Below are 22,006 nucleotides of genomic sequence, written 5' to 3'. Positions count from 1 at the left end.
TTTCTGTGCTGAAAGCTGTAGCTCCTCCTATGGATTTATCTCACCTTTTCTGTTTTTCCACATTTGAGTTCCAGTGAATTTAGAGGTGTGAGCTTGGTGTGTCTAAAAATGTCAAGGTATTTTTCCCCCCGAAGTATTGCTCATATTCCACGCACACACACAAGAGACATTAAAATTCACACAGTTCTTATTATACAGATATGGTATGGATTTAAACCAGATATTTTAATCTTAATTATTCTGTCCCAAAATGAACATCAGAAATGTGTGAAATATACATTTTTCTCTTCCTGACACAGATGGGTAGATCCTATAGCAGTCGTGGAGCAAAGGCAAGCCACTTTACTGCAGCAGAAAGGCTTCCAGGGATCCAAACTCCCCCCTTGTTTACAGGAACGCTTATACTCCAGGGGGGAAAATGCATGCCTATTCATAAATAAATGCACTCATATGCTTTGAAGCTAGACAGCAAGAGGTCACTAATTAAATGCTAGACCAACACAGACTCCAATTACATATGGAGCTGGAATTTTCTTGAATATTAGTAAGTGAAATGAAAGGTAGGGAAGTGGCTTCTTAGATCCTTTGGCACCCTGACAAGAAATGATTGGATTAAGAGATGTTTCTCATCATAGGCATCGCCTTGTTATTCTTTGATCATTTTCAGTTTCCCAAAGAAGAATTTTTCATACAGAACCTATTTTAAAACGTCTTACTGGTCTCAAATAAGCTTATTGTTCTGGATAGAAATATTTTCCTTTTTTTATTATATATATATATATATATATGTCAAAATATTGGGGTGATACTTTCAGTATTAAGAAATATTGTTTTCTTTTTAAGCGATCTACAGGAAAGAATTTGGTCCTTTACAACTAGATCTACTTTTCCTTGGCCTTCACTTAATTTTCTTACATGATTTTATAGTAGTAACACCACAATCCTTTGTGCATACATGGAATGATTTAAGACCAGCTTCAGGTGTAAAAAAGAAAAATTTCTTCTTCAGATAAAGATGAAATTAAGCAGATAAAGCTTTGTAACCTTCCTTGAATATAAAGAAATTTAGTTTTGCTATCTAATAAATGTATTCCTATGGGGGACCTGTGTAGATCAGAAGCCAGGCTGTATATCTGGGAGTGTACTTGCTGACTGTTACTGCTTATGTTAAGGGCAACCAGATTCCTGAATGCATGGCTTCCAGTACATGTCCCCCTAAGATGAGTTAGGGACCCACTCCTGGCAGATGTACATTCTTTGTTGTCATCCATGGTCCAAGATCCTGGATTTTTGAGCTAGACTGGACCTTGGCTTAACATGCTTCCTTACACCTTTGCCCCACCTATTCCAGTCCCTCTTTGTCCTCTCAACCAGGAAGAGGTCCGGGTCTCCCTGACCATACCAGTTCCTTTGGAGGAATGAGAAAGAAGAGATAAGCAGCAGGGAGCAACCTCAAAAATGGAAGCCAGTTTCAGAAGAAGCTAAGGGAGCATGGGCTCCAGCCCAGTTATGTTCGTAACAGTGTTTGAGCCTCTTGAGGCTCACCTCCTAGAACACAGCCTAGCACTATAGCCTTGACATCTCACTGTGGTGGAAGAGGCTGTACAAAGGTGAGAAGTGCTTAGTATTTGCCTTAGAGAGTAGGGCATACCTCTGACTATGTGGTTTTTTTCATTAGATGGTAACTGGTATTTCTGCTGAGAATTCAACTGGCTCTTAGGTAGAAAAAAATTGTATCTTGATCTTACCAAGACCTGTGCTGTGGGCTGGTTGAATTGGAAGTAGTCTGTGCTAGCATTCAAAAGGGGGCTTGAGTTACTCCTCTAGTCCCACAGTGAGTTAAGGCATTGAACTTAGGGAGTTTGTTCAAATACCATTTACCTACCAGGGGAACTGTTACTGCCCATAAGAGCTGGTCACTTCCCTGAGCCTTCCTCACACCCCACCCTGAACAGAGTGAGGTCTCAAGGAATAGGAAATTGGCAAAGTACCTTTTTGAGAAAGGACGGGAAATTTGAGAGTTGAAGGAAATGAAGCTGTACAAGCTGGCTTTTTGTAGGGGAGCAGTAGTACAGACATGTTGAAGCACAGAAAAGCTGAAATGCCAATAGCTAGAAAAATCAACAAATACACGTTGTTTCACAAATTACCCGGGAGCAGCCTTGAGCCTTCTGTTCTTGGAGATGATGGTTCTCTTCCCAGGGATCTCAAAATAAACAGAGTCCAGACTGAGGAGATGGGTCAAAACAAGCATGCTTATTTGTACTCAGATTCAAGTATGTGGCCCTTTATTAATAGTTCATCCAGTTCACGAGCCCTGACCAGGATGATTCAGAATCTGAGCTGCAGCATACAATAGCACATGTTGTAAGAAGATACACAGACCTCAAAATTCTATATCCTTACATATTCTAATCCTGTTAAATTCCTATGGAGTAAAAGACACAACCGTGACAGTGGCTGCAGTGCAGTGTTTCCCAGCTTTAGTTCATGACCCAGTTGTTAAAAGCATCTGAGCACAAACAACAGAACAACCTCCCAAAATGAGGTGGCTCTTTGTACCACTCTTACAGGTTTCAGCCTGAATTAGTGTGTCCAGCTGCCAGTGACTGAGTTATAAGGTCATCCTTCTGAGCTCTCCACTATTTTAAAAGAAAAAAGATCCAATACAATTAGCTCCCTAAGTACAAACTGATAACTGGAGAACTGTAGGACTGCCAGTTTCTTTGGAGAGTGGAATTTCAGTCAGAAAACATGGAATGTAAGTGGAATTTGCCAGTTTTTGAAGTGGAAAATTGGCAGCTCTGACCCATTGGACAACTGCCCAGGCGTTAAAAAAGAAGTTTTTTGTTTGTTTGTTTGTTTTTGTTTTTTTTTTAAAGGAAAACAAAGAGATTGTCCTAATCTACAAAGGGCATCTTTCTTCATTGTCTTCATGTGTTTTCAGACTTTCTCTTGAGGGGAAGATTGGGTTTTGTGCCATTTTCAATGTGAAATTCTGCATTCATTCATTGTCCCAAAGCCCAGATCACCTGGTTTGACTCGGAGCCTTCTCGTTGCAGGTCGATTCGGGCCACCAATCCTTCCGAGCACACGGTGATCCTTGCGGTGGTTTCACAAGCGTAAGCTCACGTTCATCCCCAGCTGGGATTAGTACTGTTCATTCTGAAACATCTGTCTCATGGAATCTAGTCTTTGAGCCAGCAGAGCAGCGGGCATGCCCTTGGCCCCACAGCACCAACCTGAGATCTCGCTTTGTGGGGGTGTTATTGGTTTTGCAAGTTTCTGGAAATATTTAGATTTCTCCCTAGATTAATTGCTATTAACCCATACTAGTACACCTGAGGAAGAAAGAGGTACTGTACTCATCACATGCTAGAAATGGAGGGAAAATCTGAGGGAGGTGTCTGGAGAGAGTTAGTCCTTACTTATCTTTTTTCTTTGAAGAGAAGATGTGGGAGCCTGCTTGTTTTTCACTAAAGAAAAAAATAATTACAGCATGAGCATGATGAAGCACTAAATGCACTGGAAGGAGAGGATTGTATAGTTTGGGCCAGGACTGTTCTGTGTCTAGAAGCAGAATGGTAGGATGTTTGCCAATGTTGGAAGGTGACAAAGCAGGAGGATTAAACTATGGGATGAGAAGCTGCTCTGTTGGGTTTGTTGTTGTCTGAAATGGCCACCCCTTATAATGAAAGATCTAAAAGGAAAAGTTGTTTGTACAAGCTACAATCATTGGAATTCTTGCAGAATCATAATTTGTATTTGTTTAATGGCCATCCTTCATGCCAGAGAGAAGAAGGCCAGCAAGTAATATGGAGTATATACCTTGATAAGGACGTAGACCTACTGGACTCAGCCCCATTGTGGCACCTGGCACCGATTCTGTGACAAGCCAGCCACAGAGACAGGAAAGTTCAGGTCTCCCCTCAGGCAAGCCTGGCCCAAGGGAGATTTGAAATATTGCATTCCAAAGCCATATTCGTACTGGAGGAAATCATGGCTTCAGAGTTTTACCCTACTCAAAGACTATTCCTTAGCTATTATTCCTTGGGTCTGTGTTTCTTCACCTGATTCCTACAATGGGCGCTGGGCCAAGGAAAGGAGGAAAAGTGTTCCCGTTGGTTTCATACCGCTTCATTATCCTGGTGGGACATGAGGCCTCAAGGGAAGTGAGTGAGGGGGACCAAGGTGTGTTCAGCTTCCTCATCCCCTTGCTTGTATTTTGTCTTCTGGGTACTGTGAGGTGTTAGTAGGGTATCCAAGTCCTGTGCATGGCTACTGGGGGTAGACCAGGCCACATGCCATATCCTCCCAGGCTGGCTCATTCCGTGGACCCAAAAGTGAAACAGTTTTTTTTTTTTTTTTTCCTAATCACATAGCAAAAATGCTTACTAATCCTTGACAAATAATGAATTGCTATGGCTTGTTATTTTCCACTCTTTCCCCCCCTATTTTTATAATAAAATATTTTATATAGATATAGAACAATAATAAAATAAATACTGAGTTTGTACAACCCCACTTATGAAACAGAATGTTACTAACACCTTCAGATTCTTTTTGTGCCCTTCCTCATTTATCATTTGAAGAAGGTAGAGCCTGGAGTTCCTGAGTAGAAAAGTGAGGAGGACTGCTTTGCCCCCATAGGGAAGGTGTGAGCTATACACAATACCACAGACAAGCACCAAGATTTCTCTTCCTGTTCTTTACCTGGTCCTCCACCCAATATCTTTTATTTCATTTTCCTTCTCTGTTTTCCAAGGTATATACTCCATATTACTTGCTGGCTACCTCAGGGACACCATTTCTCTCTTAATGATGGAAGCACAACTACAGCATGTCTTCAGGATAAGACATTGTACTCAAATTGAATTTCTGAGACCCAGCTGTAGGCTCAGTGTAGGAAACGTTCCCATGAAATGAGGGACGATGATCTGTTTTTTCCTCTTTTTCCCTTCTAACTCAGCGTTCCTGATGACCCTTCTTTTCCATTTAGCCAAAGTGCCAGTTGTCTTACTCACATTGAGAGTTGGACCCAGCCAGGTCTTGGGGTTCCAGTTAGGCTTCCAAAAGGTTTGGGGGCAGCATAATGGACAGAATGGTCTCTGGAATGAACATTGCACCTGCCTTGTCCCATCCATTTGGTGGAACTTTCAAGGACAGCCCAACTTTGGAAATGGCCACTCATGTGTACCTGTGGTGATGCTTTCAGGCACACTGCTAGAGTTTTCTCTACTGTTGGTGTTCTTTTTGCATCTGGAAGGCAGCTGTAGAGCCCGGAAGGCAGATACATCCCGGAAGGCAGAACATGCTGGTCAGGAAGCCACAGTTGGAGCAAAAGCCATGCTTGCCTCATGGCTCTCTCTCCATGTTTCAGTGTGAGGAAGCCTGGTTTGTATCTGCTGAGTGACTGGATTTTCTGCTTTGCTGCAGATCGGGTGACCGTGAAGAGACCTCAGTGCTCCCTCTCCTGCATGCAGGCTTCAACAGGGTATGTATGTAGGAGGTAACTCGACATCTCTCTCCCGTACTGACACCTCACCCGTGACTGTCGCATAACAGCTCAGCCATATAGCCATGGATAAGCTTTAGGAGAGTTGAGTTCCAGGACTGTGAGGGAAAGGAAGTAACTTTCAGGAGGGTAACAAGCAACTGCTAGTCAAGCTTTTTCCTTCATAACTTCATGCATCCTAGTTACAGAACTGTAAATGGCCTAAAAACACATCTTACTGTACCAGCTCAAAACTCTGTAGTCCCAAAGTGACCTCACTTAAATGAGTCCAGCCAGTGAGTTTCAATATACGTGAGTATTAGATAGAGTTAAGTCCACCAAATTGGCATCCAGGGCTCTGTGATCATGAGGGCCTGGCCAGAGCTTGTACCTCAGGGAAAGGCCCACGATGGCTTTCACATCTGTGAACTCCTGGTTTAAATGGTAAATGACAGCAGAGAGAAGTTCTCTGAGTGACAGCTACGTGCATAACAGTGATGTTCAAGCTTAAGATGCATTACTCCAGGGGTGATGTCACTAACAGAGACTCCGCTTCTTCCTGACTTCCCTCCTCACAAGACCAGCAACTGTTCAAGAACAAGAGACTGCTGAGAGAATCTTGGGGCAGGGAACTGAGGCTCAAGCACCCCCTGCATTGCAGAGACCAGGTCAGACTGTGTAAGCAGGGTACAAGAAAGTTCCACAGTGCCTGCTCCCCTGGGCCAGTGCGAACCCATACAGAGAAGTCTCCCCTCATCTTCTAATGGAAAGAGAACCCCGTGGTGACAATGAGCTCCCTTACCTCAGCATTAAGGGTTGCTTTGTGGGAGCCCCTCTTCTGCTCTTGCGCCACAGGAATTGCAGGGGGGTCCGTGTGGCTCAACCGCTGGGAATCTGACTGTCACCAAGAAGGGGGGTGGGGCTGGCAACAACCAGCATGTGGTTCTTGGCCCACCAGGCTCATACCTGTGGTGCCCAAGTAGTAACCCCGAGCGGTGGTTTTGCTCATGCGCAGAACCGCATCATGAGGGGGCACTGGACAGGATGAGCACTGGGCGTTACGCTATATGTTGGTAAATCGAACTCCAATTAAAAAATATACAAAAAACAAAAACAAAACAAAAAACCGCGTCACGGGTGCACTCTGACCGGGGAACTCTGCAGTATACAGATCGACTGGATCTGGATCCTCAGATGAGGAGTTGGGCTGGTTCTATAAATGGCTTGCCAGGGCAAGGGATGGAATCCCAGCCACCATGGGGTGTGGCCTCAGGCCCTGTCTGACCGGAAGGGCTGGCAACAACTCCTGGAAACAATACAGCCAGGTGGCTCTTGAGCTAAGAGGGGGGCACGCAGAGCTGATTGTCCCAAGAATAAAGGCCATACCCAGCCTGGAGTGTTTCTGTGCTACTTATTATGCACAGGCAGAGGGATTAATTCATAGCTGAAGCTGAGGGTAGCTCCCAGCCTCTCCCAACCTGCAGAGCACGTTTGGAAAATTCAGAGTAGCCTGGAGTGACCCCTCCTCTTCTTGCCCAGGTAGGGAAGGGGAGACCTAGCCGCACTGGCTTTGGCGTGTCTTCCAGCCCCTTCTGCCCAGAATGGCTAAGGATAACTCCTGGCAGCTGTGTGGCCCCAAAGCACTTGAGTGGAGGGGCAGGCCAGCAGAACTGATAGTTTGCATAACAAAGCCACTGGCCCTATTCAGTCAGGGAACTTGGCAAGGCAAGCAGGTCTGCTTGAGTTAAGTTTTACTAGCTTTAGAGCTGCTTCTCCGACTGTGCTGGGGGCAGGAAACAATTCACAGCCCCACTCATCATTGAGTGCAGCCTTTAGCCTGTCCAACCTGGGAACCTAACCAGAGCACACAGGAAGCCGCATGGCCCATTCGGCAGCCCTACATCCAGTGGTACTTGGACACAGAGTATAGGGCAAGCCTGGTGGCTTCACCTGGCCAGGAAATCAGTGCACGCTCTGGCCTAATTTGGGTCGCTAAAAAATGAGCTATGCAGCTCTTGGGTCCCATCCTGCTTCCCTGCCAGTTCCTAGCTTCGTCTACTACTGAATATAGTCCCCAGACCTGACCATCTAGTAAGCCTGACCAGGAACTTCAGTTGACTTTAAAACCCATCCTATAGCTTCACTTGGGTAGGGAACCAAGTTGGCAGTCCTAGGTAGCTGTCCTCAGCCAGTAGCACACACCTCTAACTCCTCCGGAGAGTTTGAACACTTGCCTTGCCCTGAAATAGGCTATAATAGCAGGCTCCCCCTGCCCAAGGTCATTACCAGAAATCACACTCAGAAACCCAAACTGAGCTGACTGATGAAGAATGGTCTCTGCCAAAGCAAACCTATAACATCTCTAAGCTTAGCCCAGTTATTCAAATGCAGATACCAATATGAGGAACCAAGGATCATGAAAAATGGAGTACATAGGACACCACCAAAGGAAACTAATAAAGCCCCAGTAACTGACATTAAAGAAATGGTGATCTATGAATTGGCAATAAATTCAGAATAATCCTCTGCAGGAAGTTGAGTGAACTGCAAGAAAACACAAATAGCTAATGGAATTAGGAAAACAATTGCACAAATAAAATGAGGAGTTTGCTGAGGAAATAGCAGCCATCCAAAAAAAAAAAAAAAAAAAAAAAAAAACCGAACAGGGAAAATCCTAGAATGGAGCAACACAATAACTGAAGAATTCAGAAGCAGGTTTCAAAAGTAGGCTTGACCATGTAGAAGAAGGAATCCGTGACCTGGAGGATAGAAAATTACCCCATTATAGGAGCATAAAGAAAAAAGAAAGAGTGAAGAAAGCTTACGGTAATCATGGGACACAGTGGACCAAAAACAACCAACCAAACAAACCAAAAACCACATAATATTGTCATTATAGGTATTACAGAAGGAGAAAAATGAGGAACAGAAAGTATATTTAAAACAATAATGGCTGGAAACTTATGAATCTGGGGAGAGAAATGGACTTCCAAATCCATGAGGCTCAGGAGACACCCAATAGGTTAGATCCAGATATATAATACTGCTTTGCTATCTTGGGTTTAAAAAAAAAAAAATCCTTGTCATAGACCTGGGAGAAGCAGGAACTGCCTGTGTGACGTGGTGGTTTTGCGCTTCGGTATGCTTCAGTGTGGAAGTCACAGTGCTTGCGGAAGTCGCAGACTGGTTCACTATATGGGAGAAATGAGTGTTTCTCATTATTTTTATTTTTTTAAGATTTATTTATTTTATTCAGAGAGAGAGAGACTGAGAGGCAGAGACACAGGCAGAGGGAGAAGCAAGCTCCATGCAGGGAGCCCAACATGGGACTTGATCTCGGGTCTCCAGGGTCACACTCCAGGCTGCAGGCAGTGCCAAACCGCTGTGCCACCGGGGCTGCCTGAGAGTTTCTCTTTAGCAGCGTCACTTACTCTCCTGGCAATTTTTCCCATCGCCTTTCTCAAAGGTGCTTTGGTTCTGGACACTATTCTTAGGTGCCGTGTCTTAATGAGAATGCCTAAGACAGTGCTTCTGAGTTTTGGAATGGAAAGTTGCAAAAGGAAAATGGTCAAGCCGTGTGGCTGAGACTGAGATATTTTTTTCTCATTTTCTGAGAAACAATGTAGAATTATTCACAGGTTTCCTAAATTTTAGGTTAAATGTTGACCCACATACCAACATTGTTCTTTACCTGTGGGGTAGGATATATGGGAGCATGAGGATGCCGGGGTTTTCCTCATTATCTGGGAACTGAGAGAATGACAGGATACACTGTAGGTCCTGTCAATGAGGAGCCTCGTAGGTGCTGTTAACTGTCCTGGAATTCAGCTTTTAGTTCATTGATCCTGCCTCTGATTGGTTTAGAGATTGGCTGGAGGGCTAAGATCGCACACTTAATACCAGGAGAAACACCTGGCCCTCTCTGCATGCCAATGCCACTAAGCAGATTAAGGAGGTAAAGTCCCCTGTTTGCTTTTTGTCTTGTAACCTGTTAGTGCTGCTCTAGCTGTTTCATTTTCCTTTGTCGGGATATGGTGCTGCTTTTTGCAGTCAGCTACTTAGATAGCAACCTTCTTGGGAACGTGACAAATGGTACCTGTCAGGGAACACATGGTAATCTTTAGGCTGGGGCTGACCAAGGCCGTGTGCCAGCCAGGTCAGGGTGCCCCCAGATAGCTTGAGCTGCTTTGTGGGAAGCACACCGTACCTACTGAGCCTTTCCCCTCCTGAGTTACTGTGGCTTGGGATCAGCAAAAGCTGCCCCAGGTGGCTAGTGTCCTTTTTTGGGTAAAATCTTGTCTTTGGCAGCTTTCTCCCTCAGCACCCTTGCAAACACGCCAGCTATTCTTGCCTTCCTTGAGGTTGTTTCTCATCTCTGGGTTGTTTTGTTTGTGTGAAATCATCTGCTGAAGCTCAGCTCTGTGTTGCTAGCTGATTGGCCACTGCATCAGCCTGTGGGTCCCCGAATGGGGATCCGGGAACAGATAGTCCACAGCAGCTCTCTTGGAAGCTTCAGCAGCCACATGTAGACTGCCAATTGCAGGGTGCTCAGTGCCCTCCGAGCCTTTGACAAACCAGTATCGCACTTAGCAAAGGGCAATTGCAACACCATCTCTATGAACATTTCTGTGCTCCTTTTTATTTGAGAGGACACTTAACAGGTGTTCGTGGAGCACTTACTAGGTGAACTGCAACAAGCTAGGCCTGTCAGGGGTACATAGGTTGGCCCTCTTTCCTGAGGAGGCTTCCCATGGAGGAGAAAGTGGAGAGCTAAGATGGATTATTTGTCAGACTCCATTTGAGGGAATTTACTTAATCTACACTCGAGAGATTTAATATTTTCTCCATTTTTGCAGAGGAGGAAACAGGCCCAAAATAACTAAATAGTTTGCCAGAGCTCATAGTCATGACAAAGTTAAGATGGAACAATGTGTTATTTAACCCCAAATGCCACATTGGGGCCACTAAAGTAGTGGTTCCCAAACTGTACCGTGGAGCACTGATGTTCCAGGAAAAAAAGGCGTCTGTGGTCAAATAAGCTTGGGAAATCAGTGAGAACTCTGTTCTTGTTCTTCCCACCCCTGGAAATACACAGTGTACACTAGCAACATTGCAAATGAGCATATTGAATGCTCTGAGAAGTTCTGGCCTAAAGAAACATGCTTAAATATCTGAACGTAGGGCCCAGGAATCTACATTTTTAGCAGAATGCCTGATGATTCATAGCATATTGAAGTTTGAAGGCCACTACTTTTGATTCATTCACATCATTTCAGTAATATGAGTTAAGTATAGCCTGGAAAATCCTCCAGAGAGAGGTAGTAGAATCTTGTGCCTTTGGACTACAAACACACTCATTAAGTGCCAGCTATGTACAAACCAAGGGTTCCAGTGTTTAGAAACCATCACCTGTAGAAAGCTATTGTTCACTAAATACTACAATGTTTAGTTCTTGGATCTAAAGAAAAATAAAATCTCAGTAAGTTAGTAATTAGAAGTAGAAGTGAAAATATATTATGATCTTATATACTGATTTTATATATTGTAATCAATGTATTACGTATCTACATACATATAGGCTTTGGAGCCTAAGGTATTATGCTGAGTGAAGTAAGTCAATCGGAGAAGGACAAACAGTGTATGTTCTCATTCATTTGGGGAATATAAATAATAGTGAAAGGGAATATAAGGGAAGGGAGAAGAAATGTGTGGGAAATATCAGAAAGGGAGACAGAACATAAAGACTCCTAACTCTGGGAAACGAACTAGGGGTGGTGGAAGGGGAGGAGGGCGGGGGGTGGGGGGGAATGGGTGATGGGCACTCAGGGGGGCACTTGACGGGATGAGCACTGGGTGTTATTCTGTATGTTGGTAAATTGAACACCAATAAAAAATAAATTTATTTTTTTAAAAAAGGAAAATAAACCAAATGTAATGATATCTCTAGCTTTTGACATTATCAGTGACTTGGGGTTTTTTTCTTTATATTTTTCTGAATTTATACATCTTAATGTGCTTGACTTTTATAATTAAAAACAGGCAACAAAAGTTAACTACTAAAGTTTGTGTCTTAAAAAAGGAAACCTGCCCAACTGTGTTTAATGCAATATTTTTGAAATTTATTTTTATCACAGATCCTTTTTAGTATCTTAGAAAGCATCCACTAACAATGCTCAGAGCTTGGCTACAGGCTGTTACATAATTTTCACCCATCCAGAAGTTCAGCCTGAACCTAACCATGTTTAGCTGTGCTTTGTAATAAAAAGAGAAAGTATTTCTCTTCTGTGTGTGTTCACGGCTTCACCCTTTTGCTTACCCCCTACCAGCCTCCCCCTGGAATAGTGGGTGACCTGAGTTATTCCCCAAGGGAGAAGCCATCCACCTTAGATGCATGGAAGTGTGTGTGTCTGTGTGTGGGGGGGTGGGGGGGTGGGACAGAAGAGGAGGGTGCAGTTGGCAATCAGAAGATGAGGAAGTAAGCAAGACGGGGTCTCTTGCCTTGAAAAGGATCATTCATTCAGTGGCACATGCTGAACATGTCCAGTGTTGGGTTTTAGAAGACCTTGCATAGTGTTATGTGAAGCAAACGTGTTCCAGTAATTAACGAGATTGAGGAGGTAGCCTGTGCCCTTGTGTGTTTATTTTCCTGTGAGTATTCATAATGAAGTTTTACCCCACCTTTGTTATCAAGGGAGTTAAATATATAGTATAATCTGGTCTGTTTCTCATACATTTAAACAAGCATTGCAAACAGCTTGACTACTATTTTTTTTTTTTTTTTTATCTCAACTCCTTTCAACTTCTCAAGTTGTCTTATGTAACAGAGTTACCTGGGGTGGGAAAAACTAAATTCATTTGACTACTTAAGAAGTAATTGTATGTCTTACCTGTTATCTTTGTTTTCTTTTCAGAGATTTATGGAGAATAGCAGCATAATTGCTTGCTATAATGAACTGATTCAAATAGAACACGGGGAAGTTCGCTCACAGTTCAAATTACGGTAGGTAGCAAAATAAGAAGGAACACAAGGTTAACAGTGTTGTATAGAAGCTTTTGTCATCAGGCTGCTGTTCACAGGTTCCTAGCTGAACCCCAGAGATTTTGAAACTGTTAAACAGGTGATGGTAGTTGGTTAAATGGCCAAATCTAACCTAGGAGCCCTTTGCTTAAATGAAATAAATGAGAAAGCATTTCTTGTTTTGTACAATATTTTCCACTATTTACAGCAGTTTTAAAATCATACTCCAGGAAGAGTACTGTATAATTTTCATGTACTTAAATTGAGATTACGAGTAAGCCTTTAAGGATTAGTTTCTATTTAGTACTTTAACATTTATAAATTCCTGCTTGGATTGGTATGAATAGGGGCAAACCAATGGGTATATTTACTATGCTAACCCTAATAATTGCTGTGTAACCATGATAGCAATTTCATGAGGTCTGTTTGTCACTTCAACACGTGAGGAAGTATTTTCAAGAAATTTTAAGTCTCTTTACAGGCGTATATGCTTTAAAAGCAGGCTTTTCATGATGCTCACTTCTGAGATGGGATTGTGTAGGCATTGAGGTGCTGGTGGGATGTTCTGCTTCTGGGACGTCTGGGGATATTAGGGCCTTAGCTCATGCCTGGTTTTGCACAGCCCCACTCTACCACACTCTCAGACCCCAATTCCTTCAAACTATCCCCCTCAAGTAGAGAGAAGGGCAGCGAGGAAGCTCTTGTCAACCTATAGCCCCTGGAGGTAGTGGGGGCAGTCTTTAGCAGCTCCAGGCTGTATGGATGCCAGAAGGTCCTTGGCACGGTTTCTCTGTCTGGCCAACCCAGAGTTCATGATGGTTTCAGGCTCAGTGAAAAATAAGATAGCATCTCATTGAAAATGACTATACTTATCTTGATTACTTAATTTACATCCAAAGAGGACAAACCATTTGTAAACTTAATTTTTTTTTCTGCCATCCTTGGAAGTAAAATGGAAGTAAACCACAAAGGCAGGCTTTTTTGGGGTTTACCCTGGTTAGGGAAGTAACTTTTTTGATGGATACAGAGCTTTAAGAAATAGTGTTGGGAAGGGTGCCTATGTGGCTCAGTTAAGCCTCTGCCTTCTGCTCAGATCCTCATCTCAGGGTCCTGGGATCAAGCCTACATCGGGCTCCTGCTTTGCAAGGAATCTGCTTCTCCCTCTGCCTCTGCAACCTGCCCCCTACCCCCACACACACCACCACCACTCATGCTCTCTTTCTTTGTCTCACGAATAAATAAAATCTTAAGAAGAAGAGGAAGAAATAATAATGTGGGGATAAACAGTCACTTTCTTAGGAAAGTATTTTTTTTTTAAGTCAAACTAGTGGAAATTCAGCTAGTTTAGCAGTCTTTAGTGAGGAATATTACTAAGGATTTTTGAATATATAAGTGAAGTTTAAAGCCCTTGGTTTTTTTTTGTATCCTTGTATTAGCTTCAGAGAACTTTATAGAATTTTTCAAGAAAACTGCATTGCCTTCAGCAATTTATGTATGTCGTATATTGCTTTTATTCCTTGGGGTCTCTACTGTTTTGAGTCAGGGATAAAAAGACTTCTTTTTCTTTTTTTTCTTTTTTTTAATTTTTTATTGGTGTTCAATTTACTAACATACAGAATAACCCCCAGTGCCCGTCACCCATTCACTCCCACCCCCCGCCCTCCTCCCCTTCTACCACCCCTAGTTCGCTTCCCAGAGTTAGCAGTCTTTACGTTCTGTCTCCCTTTCTGATATTTCCCACACATTTCTTCTCCCTTCCCTTATATTCCCTTTCACTATTATTTATATTCCCCAAACGAATGAGAACATATAATGTTTGTCCTTCTCCGACTGACTTACTTCACTCAGCATAATACCCTCCAGTTCCATCCACGTTGAAGCAAATGGTGGGTATTTGTCATTTCTAATAGCTGAGTAATATTCCATTGTATACATAAACCACATCTTCTTTATCCATTCATCTTTCGTTGGACACCGAGGCTCCTTCCACAGTTTGGCTATCGTGGCCATTGCTGCTATAAACATCGGGGTGCAGGTGTCCCGGCGTTTCACTGCATCTGTATCTTTGGGGTAAATCCCCAACAGTGCAATTGCTGGGTCGTAGGGCAGGTCCATTTTTAACTCTTTGAGGAACCTCCACACAGTTTTCCAGAGTGGCTGCACCAGTTCACATTCCCACCAACAGTGTAAGAGGGTTCCCTTTTCTCCGCATCCCCTCCAACATTTGTTGTTTCCTGCCTTGTTAATTTGCCCCATTCTCACCGGTGTGAGGTGGTATCTCATTGTGGTTTTGATTTGTATTTCCCTGATGGCAAGTGATGCAGAGCATTTTCTCATGTGCATGTTGGCCATGTCTATGTCTTCCTCTGTGAGATTTCTGTTCATGTCTTTTGCCCATTTCATGATTGGATTGTTTGTTTCTTTGGTGTTGAGTTTAATAAGTTCTTTATAGATCTTGGAAACTAGCCCTTTATCTGATATAAAAGACTACTTTTCGATGTTTTCACAATAGATAGGATTAGAAAAAGAGGGGTTTCGTTTTAATTCTTCAACTGTGCATTATCTGCAGCAGAAATGAATGGCTGTCCCCTTACTGCTTTGATAGGTGATTCCCTCATATAATTTTCAGTAACTGAGTTTGGAGTTTTCTTCAGCCACATTCCATGTGGTGGCCCATGTAGGATGTCAGAGGTGCCTTGGTTGCCAGCAGGGCAAAGGCAGGTCTGGCTATTTGAAATAAACATCCTCAGCAAGTGCAAGGGTTAAAAGAAAGGGCTGGTTATTGTGCTGATGAAATTTGCTTAGAGCCAGGGCCCTGAACATTCTTGAAAGGTCTCAACAGATTCAAAACTTGGCCAGGTTCTAAGTACATAATACTATGTAAATCCTGGAACTTCTCACCCCTGGATAGCATGGGAGCTGGTTGGAGGAGTTGGACCCATTGTGGAGGGCATGATGAAAAGGCTAAAGGTAGCAATGCAAATCAGTGAGAAGTTGGTGAATGGACCTGGCCCAGGCAGGCAGTGATGCCAGGAAGGTAGGCTTACCCCATGTGCGGATCCCTTTCCACAGCGGCTTAAGGTTGGCTGGTAAGGAGCCTCTCTTCCCTGGCATGAGCAGCCAGCTAGAGAGCAGCCCCCTGCAATGGGGAAAGGAAAGGAAGTGTTCTTCGCAGACCAGAGATGGACCAAGTGGTCACTTTCTTCCATTGCTTTTTGGCTGGTTCTGCCTCAAGCATCTCTAACTTCCTTCCCTTTTTTGGAGAAGGGTGTGTGTGCATGGTGTGACTCTTTCTGCATACCCTGTGGCCCAGTGGTCAGGGTGAATGACCCATTCTATCATCTCCTCAGCTCCCTCCGCATTCAAGGACATCTAAAGAACCCACCTGCATCTCAGAGTCAGGCAGGCAACTCTGTCACTCTCTGCAGATGGGAAAAATGAGGCTTTTTATTATACAATGCCAGAATAATTATAGTCTAATTATATAATACTTTTCTTTGCAATTCCTCCCCCAGCTGCAGCTAAATATGTGACATTACTAGCATTCTGCAAGGACAGTCTGTACTGCAAGGATGATGTCAAATGTTGAAGGTAGACCCTTTTGTCCAGGTCTTGGTGTGTGGTAATCATATTTAGCCAAGAAAAAAAAGGAGGACTATGTGATCAAACAATTACTTAATTTTAAAATTCCATGATAATTTCTACAGAGAAGAAATAAATCACATCTCCATATGCTTGATCAATTACCTTATCAAATAGGACAACTCATGAAATGGGGACTGCCTGGGGAAATATGGGGTGAATGATGACCACTTACCTCTACTAATGTTTCCATCTCCTTTCTGTGAAAAGAGCTATATTATCCAAAATGCAGATAAGATTTAGCTGCTTACCCAGAATTTAAACTGATCAGTTTATACTAACACAGTACCAGCAATTATTTCATATTAGTTGATATCTGTTGGCCAGGACTTAGACCCAAATCATCATGTTTAGTTGATTCCCAGTCTTAAGATGGTAGGAGTCCTCAATTTCAAAAAGAATCAAAGTCTCTGAGGGATAGAACCTTGTATTCCATGGAATGCTACACTATTCACTATCAGTAGATAGTTTTTAAGTATAAAGTAGTTTTTAGAGCACTTTATACTGGCATGGGCCCGGGTGACAGGCCCTGTGCTCCAGGAATAGAGTCCAAGCTGTGAAACCTGAAAGTAAGTGGTCCCTGTGGCATTGCAACCCAGGACTGATGCTGACCAAGAACACGTCTGTGACCACCCTGGCTGCCTCCCCTTCCCTTTTCCTGCTCCTCCTGGACCTCCTGGGATATGGATTTAGGTTCAAATATAGGTTTCCCTAAAGCCACCACCTTGCACAGTCCTACCTTGTTGCAGGCAGCCTCAATTTGCGTGTGTTTTGAGTAGATTCTAGGGTATCCTTGGTTAAGGATCCAGGAGATAATGCAAATCAACCATCCCAGCCCCAGTGACAGAGGAAAACAGTGAGAGCCAGGGAGACTCTTGAGATGATCATAGCTACCCAGTATGTTGGTGGCAGTTTTGGAGAGGGATTCAGGCATCCTGTTGTTCAGTCGGATTCACTCGGCACCCCATCACACCACTGTTCTTTGTCGACGTCCTGCTAGGACCCCTGTAATATTTGCAGTGTCCATTGAGAAACTTAAAGGGTCTTTTAGAAGGTGAGGAGAAGTGGTTCCATGGCCTGTACTTCATGGGTTTCCGTATCAAGTTTACCTTCCCTTTGAGCTTTTTCCAGTTTTTCAACTTTTCAACCTGAAAGATAAAAAATTGTATCTGAGCTATAGTTACATGATTCCTAGGAACAGAAAATTAATACAGCTAAGGCTCTTCTGCATGAAGAGTATTAATAATTAATGCAAGCAATTAAATTCCCAAACTCTAGGAACATGATTTAAATTGATTACCTCATTTTGCTGCAGGTTTATTTAAGTAGAACCATCAACTAAATTGGTTTAAAGCCTAGGACTACATGGTGCAGTCCAGCATGTCACTGGGAGAAAACAGTCTGCTGGCCCTCCTCACGGTCTCCTACCTTGAGTCTTGATAACAATTTGCTTTGTTCCATTGGCCATCACACTGAAGATTTTACACTTTAAAGTCTTACATAAGGGCAGCTCTTGAATCGACAAAAGCACTAATACTCTGAAAGTACCTGTTTAAATGCTTAGGTGAGGCGTACATACACTTTCACAAAATGGGCAACAGAGGAATTGATCATTTGATAAAGTGTGTTATAGCTTGATTATCCAGCTCTCACATGTAGGGATTATTCCACACAGAGTGTGCTTTTCCTCATCAGACTCCTGGAGGAAGGGAAACACTCTTCTGTGCTGCCAGGTTGGGTTCTGGACCCACATGCCAGGAAAATACTACTGATAAGACTAGCTCTTGTCTCTGTGAAAAGCAAGTTAGTAGTGACTTTGGTAATAATTTAAAATCCTCTTTTATTCTTTTTTTCTTATTTTAAAAGATTGTGTTTACAGATACATGGTTAAGACAGTACATGGTTCAAATTAGTTAGACTGGAGCAGTTTAAATAAGAAAACCTATTGGACCCTTCAGGAATCTCAGAGAAGTTAGGCTTACCTTCTCAGCTCACCCTATGGTGATCGCTTATTACTCACCCATACTGGTTACCTTCGTCTCCACAACTGTAGGACTCTTGTACCCTTCAATGTGCTAAGATCTTTTACTCCTCGTGTTGATTACCTTGCTATTCTTGAATACGGTTTTTGGTTAGATATTTTGAGTATACTCCTGAGAAGAGATAGGTTGTGATTCACTTTTCTTCTCACCAAAGCCCTTTGAAAGTGTTGGAGAGTAAGGAAATACTGCTCTGGGGTCTTACAAATAATAATAAGGACTATATGCTGAATTCCTACATTATCCATAGCACTTTGAGAAATGCCTCACATAAACTATTTTGATTTTTTCAGCAACCTGTAAAATGGGTGTTGCTGTTCTCATTTTATAGATTGGGAAGCCGGGGGCCAGCCAGGATAAAAAGTTGCCCACGGTCCCATAACTGGCAAAATACAGAACCAGACTTCACTCAGTTTTTTCTGCCTCTACCTTGTCAATAGGTTAAAACAGGATGGCAAAGTTGGATGCCTCTGTGAGTGGGGAAAGTGAATAACATCTTCAGAGTATGTTTTATAAGAAGCAACATCAATCAAGTAAATTTGCTTTGTTTTGTTTTGTTGTAATGGGTAAGAAAGCCCTCACTGGGGTTCTTTAAACAGCCTGTACGAATAACAAAGCTCTAGTAACCAGCTACATACTTTCTGTGTTAGGTAGTAAATTACTTGCTGTATTTAGAGCTCCACTGGATTAGAAGGTACTGAAAAATCTAACCAAGAAGCTGAGAAGTGGAAATGATTTCAAATATTCCCCTTGGACAAAGAAGGTCACCAAGAAGGGCCTCCTGGGGGGCTCTACGCCTAACCAGGTGGGGGGAGTTGAGTCCTGTCTGCCTCCGTCAGGCCAGTGGGTGTGGTTGAAAGCAAAGTGCCATATAAAGGCTTGTTTATCAGGGGTCACGAAAGTAAGAAAGGAGGAGAAAAATGTTCATCTGTTGCAAAAGGGCGAACAGAATGCCTCAGATTCAATTTGGGCTTAATCAAGTTCTCCTCATTGCTGGGGTCTTGACTTTTCCATGACCATTTCGTTCGTGAGGAACGAAACACAACAGCTTTGACTTAGACACGGAGCCTAAAGAGACGGTCTCCTGCTATCTGGTCTCTCGTGTTCAGTATTAAGGTTTCACTCAGCACCTATGTGGTTTGTTCTGTGATACGTGAAGACTTTGCTGGTTTCCACGTCTTCGTGTTATAGTCACAGAATACTTGCTATTCTTGATTCAAACTAGTTTAGTTCGAAAGGCTAGCGTGGTTTTTTTCCTTCAAAAAGGGCATTGTTTTAATGAATTTGGGCAACTGTTTACTTTGATAAGTCAACACATGAAATGCTGATGGTTTTATAGCAGCACTAATGTCCATCTTTTGCAACTTTCAGGGCCTGTAATTCAGTGTTTACAGCATTAGACCACTGTCACGAAGCCATAGAAATTACAAGCGATGACCATGTGATTCAGGTATGGAGACACTTCACCCGGAGATGTCAGAATAGAACCTTTCAAGTTTGAGCCATCCTTTATTGAGGAGCTTTGCCATAATCCTTACATTTCTGTTTATTTTCTTTGGCGAAAGAAACATCAAAGTGTGTAAAGAAAACTGATGGACTTAGTTTGAGAATTAGATATGCAATAAGAATGAAAAATTATTTAGATTAAGAACCTGTGACTTCTTTGACCAAGGTAGGGCAGATCTGTTGGCGATTTGTAAAGACAGCGTTTACATTACATGGAAACCTGTCAGAATTGTAGAGTAAGTGCTTATAAATGCCTTTAGGAATGAAATATTTTCCAAGGTACTCATGTATTTGCCTCCAGTTGGTTTATAATCACAGAGCTGGCTTGTATGGGAAAGTTGTCTTCCAAAGGAAAAGTGTATAGTAGAGAAAGCTTTTTTGAAGTAAAGTCATCTTACTATATTTGTTGGAAGGTAAGACGTTTATGCTTAAACAGTAGTCTGAAATGTAGACTTTTCCATCAGTGGATACCGGCCTGCCTGCAGTTGGTTTGCATGACGGCACTGAGTTTACAGTTGGAGCACTTGCTGTCATCAGTACAAACCAAAGACCGTGCCTCACGACAGAGCCCCCCGCTGCACACAGACACACCCTGCTCTTGTACCCTCAGCATCTGCCCTGCCTAGGCCCTCATAAACAGGTTCATAACGTTATCCCCTATACATTCAGGAACTCTATAAAAGAGACACAACTGTCCCATAATACAGATGGGGAAACTGAAGCCCAGCAAGATCAAGGAATTTACTCAGGGAAAGCCCCATTTAGTAAGTATTGGAACCAAAATACATAGCCATGTCTTTCTGACTGCAGAGCTTTCCTTCCTTTCCTTCCTGGTTCCCTGTTTGATTGTATTTATAGAATTTTTCTGGCTGCTCCTTGAGGTGGGTCTGAAAACTTCCTCATGTTGCTGCCTGTGACTGCCCGCCTGCACACACTCAGGCCTGCATCCTGGACTGCAGACCGAGACATGTTTGCTACTGACATCCCCCTCACTTATATCCAGGCTAGCACCTCAGTTCCATTCATGGAACACATTTGCTTTGTACCCCCCTTTGACAGGGGACTGTTGGGTTATGATTTTTATAATGAGTAGGAGGGGCTCCCTGTTCTCCCTGCTTCCCCATTTGTAATCTCATTGGTAACTCCTTGAACAGGAAACAGAGTCCTTCATTCTGTAGTGAGCAACAGGTGGTTTATCTCTGGGGGAGGTAACGTGGGAGTGTCCTCCCCTCCCCAACGCTACCACGAACAGGAAGAAATGGACTACGCACTGACAAATCTGAATATAAAACTCTAAAGCAAGGAGAAAGAAGTTGAAGAGAGGGTATTATATGCCAGGGGGAAGTAAAATGACATTTGTGTCCCGCATTTCAAGAGGAGTCCTCGTGGACGGGGTGTCTCACATGTGTTCTTACCCCATAGCAGAGTCCTTCGGACACTGCCTCTGAAGAGCACGTGCCTCTGTGTCACTGCTTCAGAGGTCAAGTGGGAACACTTCAATTTAGGAGCAGTACTTACCTTTTGTCCATCCATCTAAACTATTTACTTTATGACATTTACGTGCAGCTTACCATGTACCAGGCACAGTACTAAGCATTTTTACATTCTCATGTAATTCTTAAGACCATTTGATGAGCCAGGCACTACCACTAGAGCCATTTTACGGGTGAGGAAGCTGGGCACCAGGGAAGGCCAGCGGCTTGCCCCCAGTCCCAGAGCTAGTCATCGGCAGAGCCGGGATTTGAACTTGAGGGTGTTGGCTCCAGAGTCCAAGCGCCGGAGTACCTGCTGCGTTCCGAGGTTGCAGGAGCCCTAGCAAGAGCAGAGAGCCATGACTTGTACCCATATTTTCAACTTAATAATGAAGGTAGAATAAACACACAGGAAAATGTAGGAGGATTTTGTCAGCAAGGAAAACAGTACATATATCACATATTTACTCGACAGTCTTGAGGATCCAGAGAGAAAGCCTAAGGTGCCTTGCCCTTGGGGATTTTTATGTCTAGTGGGGAAGAGAGAGAAATAAACAGAAATTTGGACTGAGCGTGAGAAGTCATTAGAAAGCTTCACGGGAGGGAATGCGAGCCTGTAGGAGTGGCACCAGCTCAGACTGGGCAGGGGGTCAAGCACAGCATGCGGGGGTGGGGTGGTGAGTGGGATTTGGCGAGGCATGGAGATGGGGAAGGAGCGTTGTAGGTAGAGAGAGCAGGTGGGCAGAGGCCCGGAGGTGAGAGGAAAGCATAGGCAGCTCAGCCCGCAGGGGCAGGCCAGCCTGGTGGGCAGAGGCCATGCTGCGTGGCTACTGCA

At 43.3% G+C, this 22,006-nt stretch overlaps 1 protein-coding gene across 7 annotated transcripts in view; it reads left to right on the top strand.

Annotated features, from left to right (window-relative positions):
- PDE8B (phosphodiesterase 8B) overlaps nucleotides 1-22,006 on the top strand; it is a 265,665-nt gene that overhangs the window by 137,384 nt on the left and 106,275 nt on the right. For all 7 annotated transcript variants that reach the window (XM_035714326.2, XM_035714325.2, XM_035714324.2 and 4 more), the window contains exons 4-7: nucleotides 3,063-3,122; nucleotides 5,437-5,494; nucleotides 12,406-12,494; nucleotides 19,565-19,643. In XM_035714326.2, the coding sequence (XP_035570219.1) occupies nucleotides 3,063-3,122; nucleotides 5,437-5,494; nucleotides 12,406-12,494; nucleotides 19,565-19,643 (286 nt within the window). The remainder of the gene's footprint in view (nucleotides 1-3,062; nucleotides 3,123-5,436; nucleotides 5,495-12,405; nucleotides 12,495-19,564; nucleotides 19,644-22,006) is intronic.

The sequence above is a fragment of the Canis lupus genome, chromosome 3 (genome assembly GCF_003254725.2).
Source record: "Canis lupus dingo isolate Sandy chromosome 3, ASM325472v2, whole genome shotgun sequence".
Taxonomy (NCBI): domain Eukaryota; kingdom Metazoa; phylum Chordata; class Mammalia; order Carnivora; family Canidae; genus Canis; species Canis lupus.
Note: the sequence above shows the minus strand (reverse complement) of the source record. Positions and strands in the feature narration are given on the sequence as shown.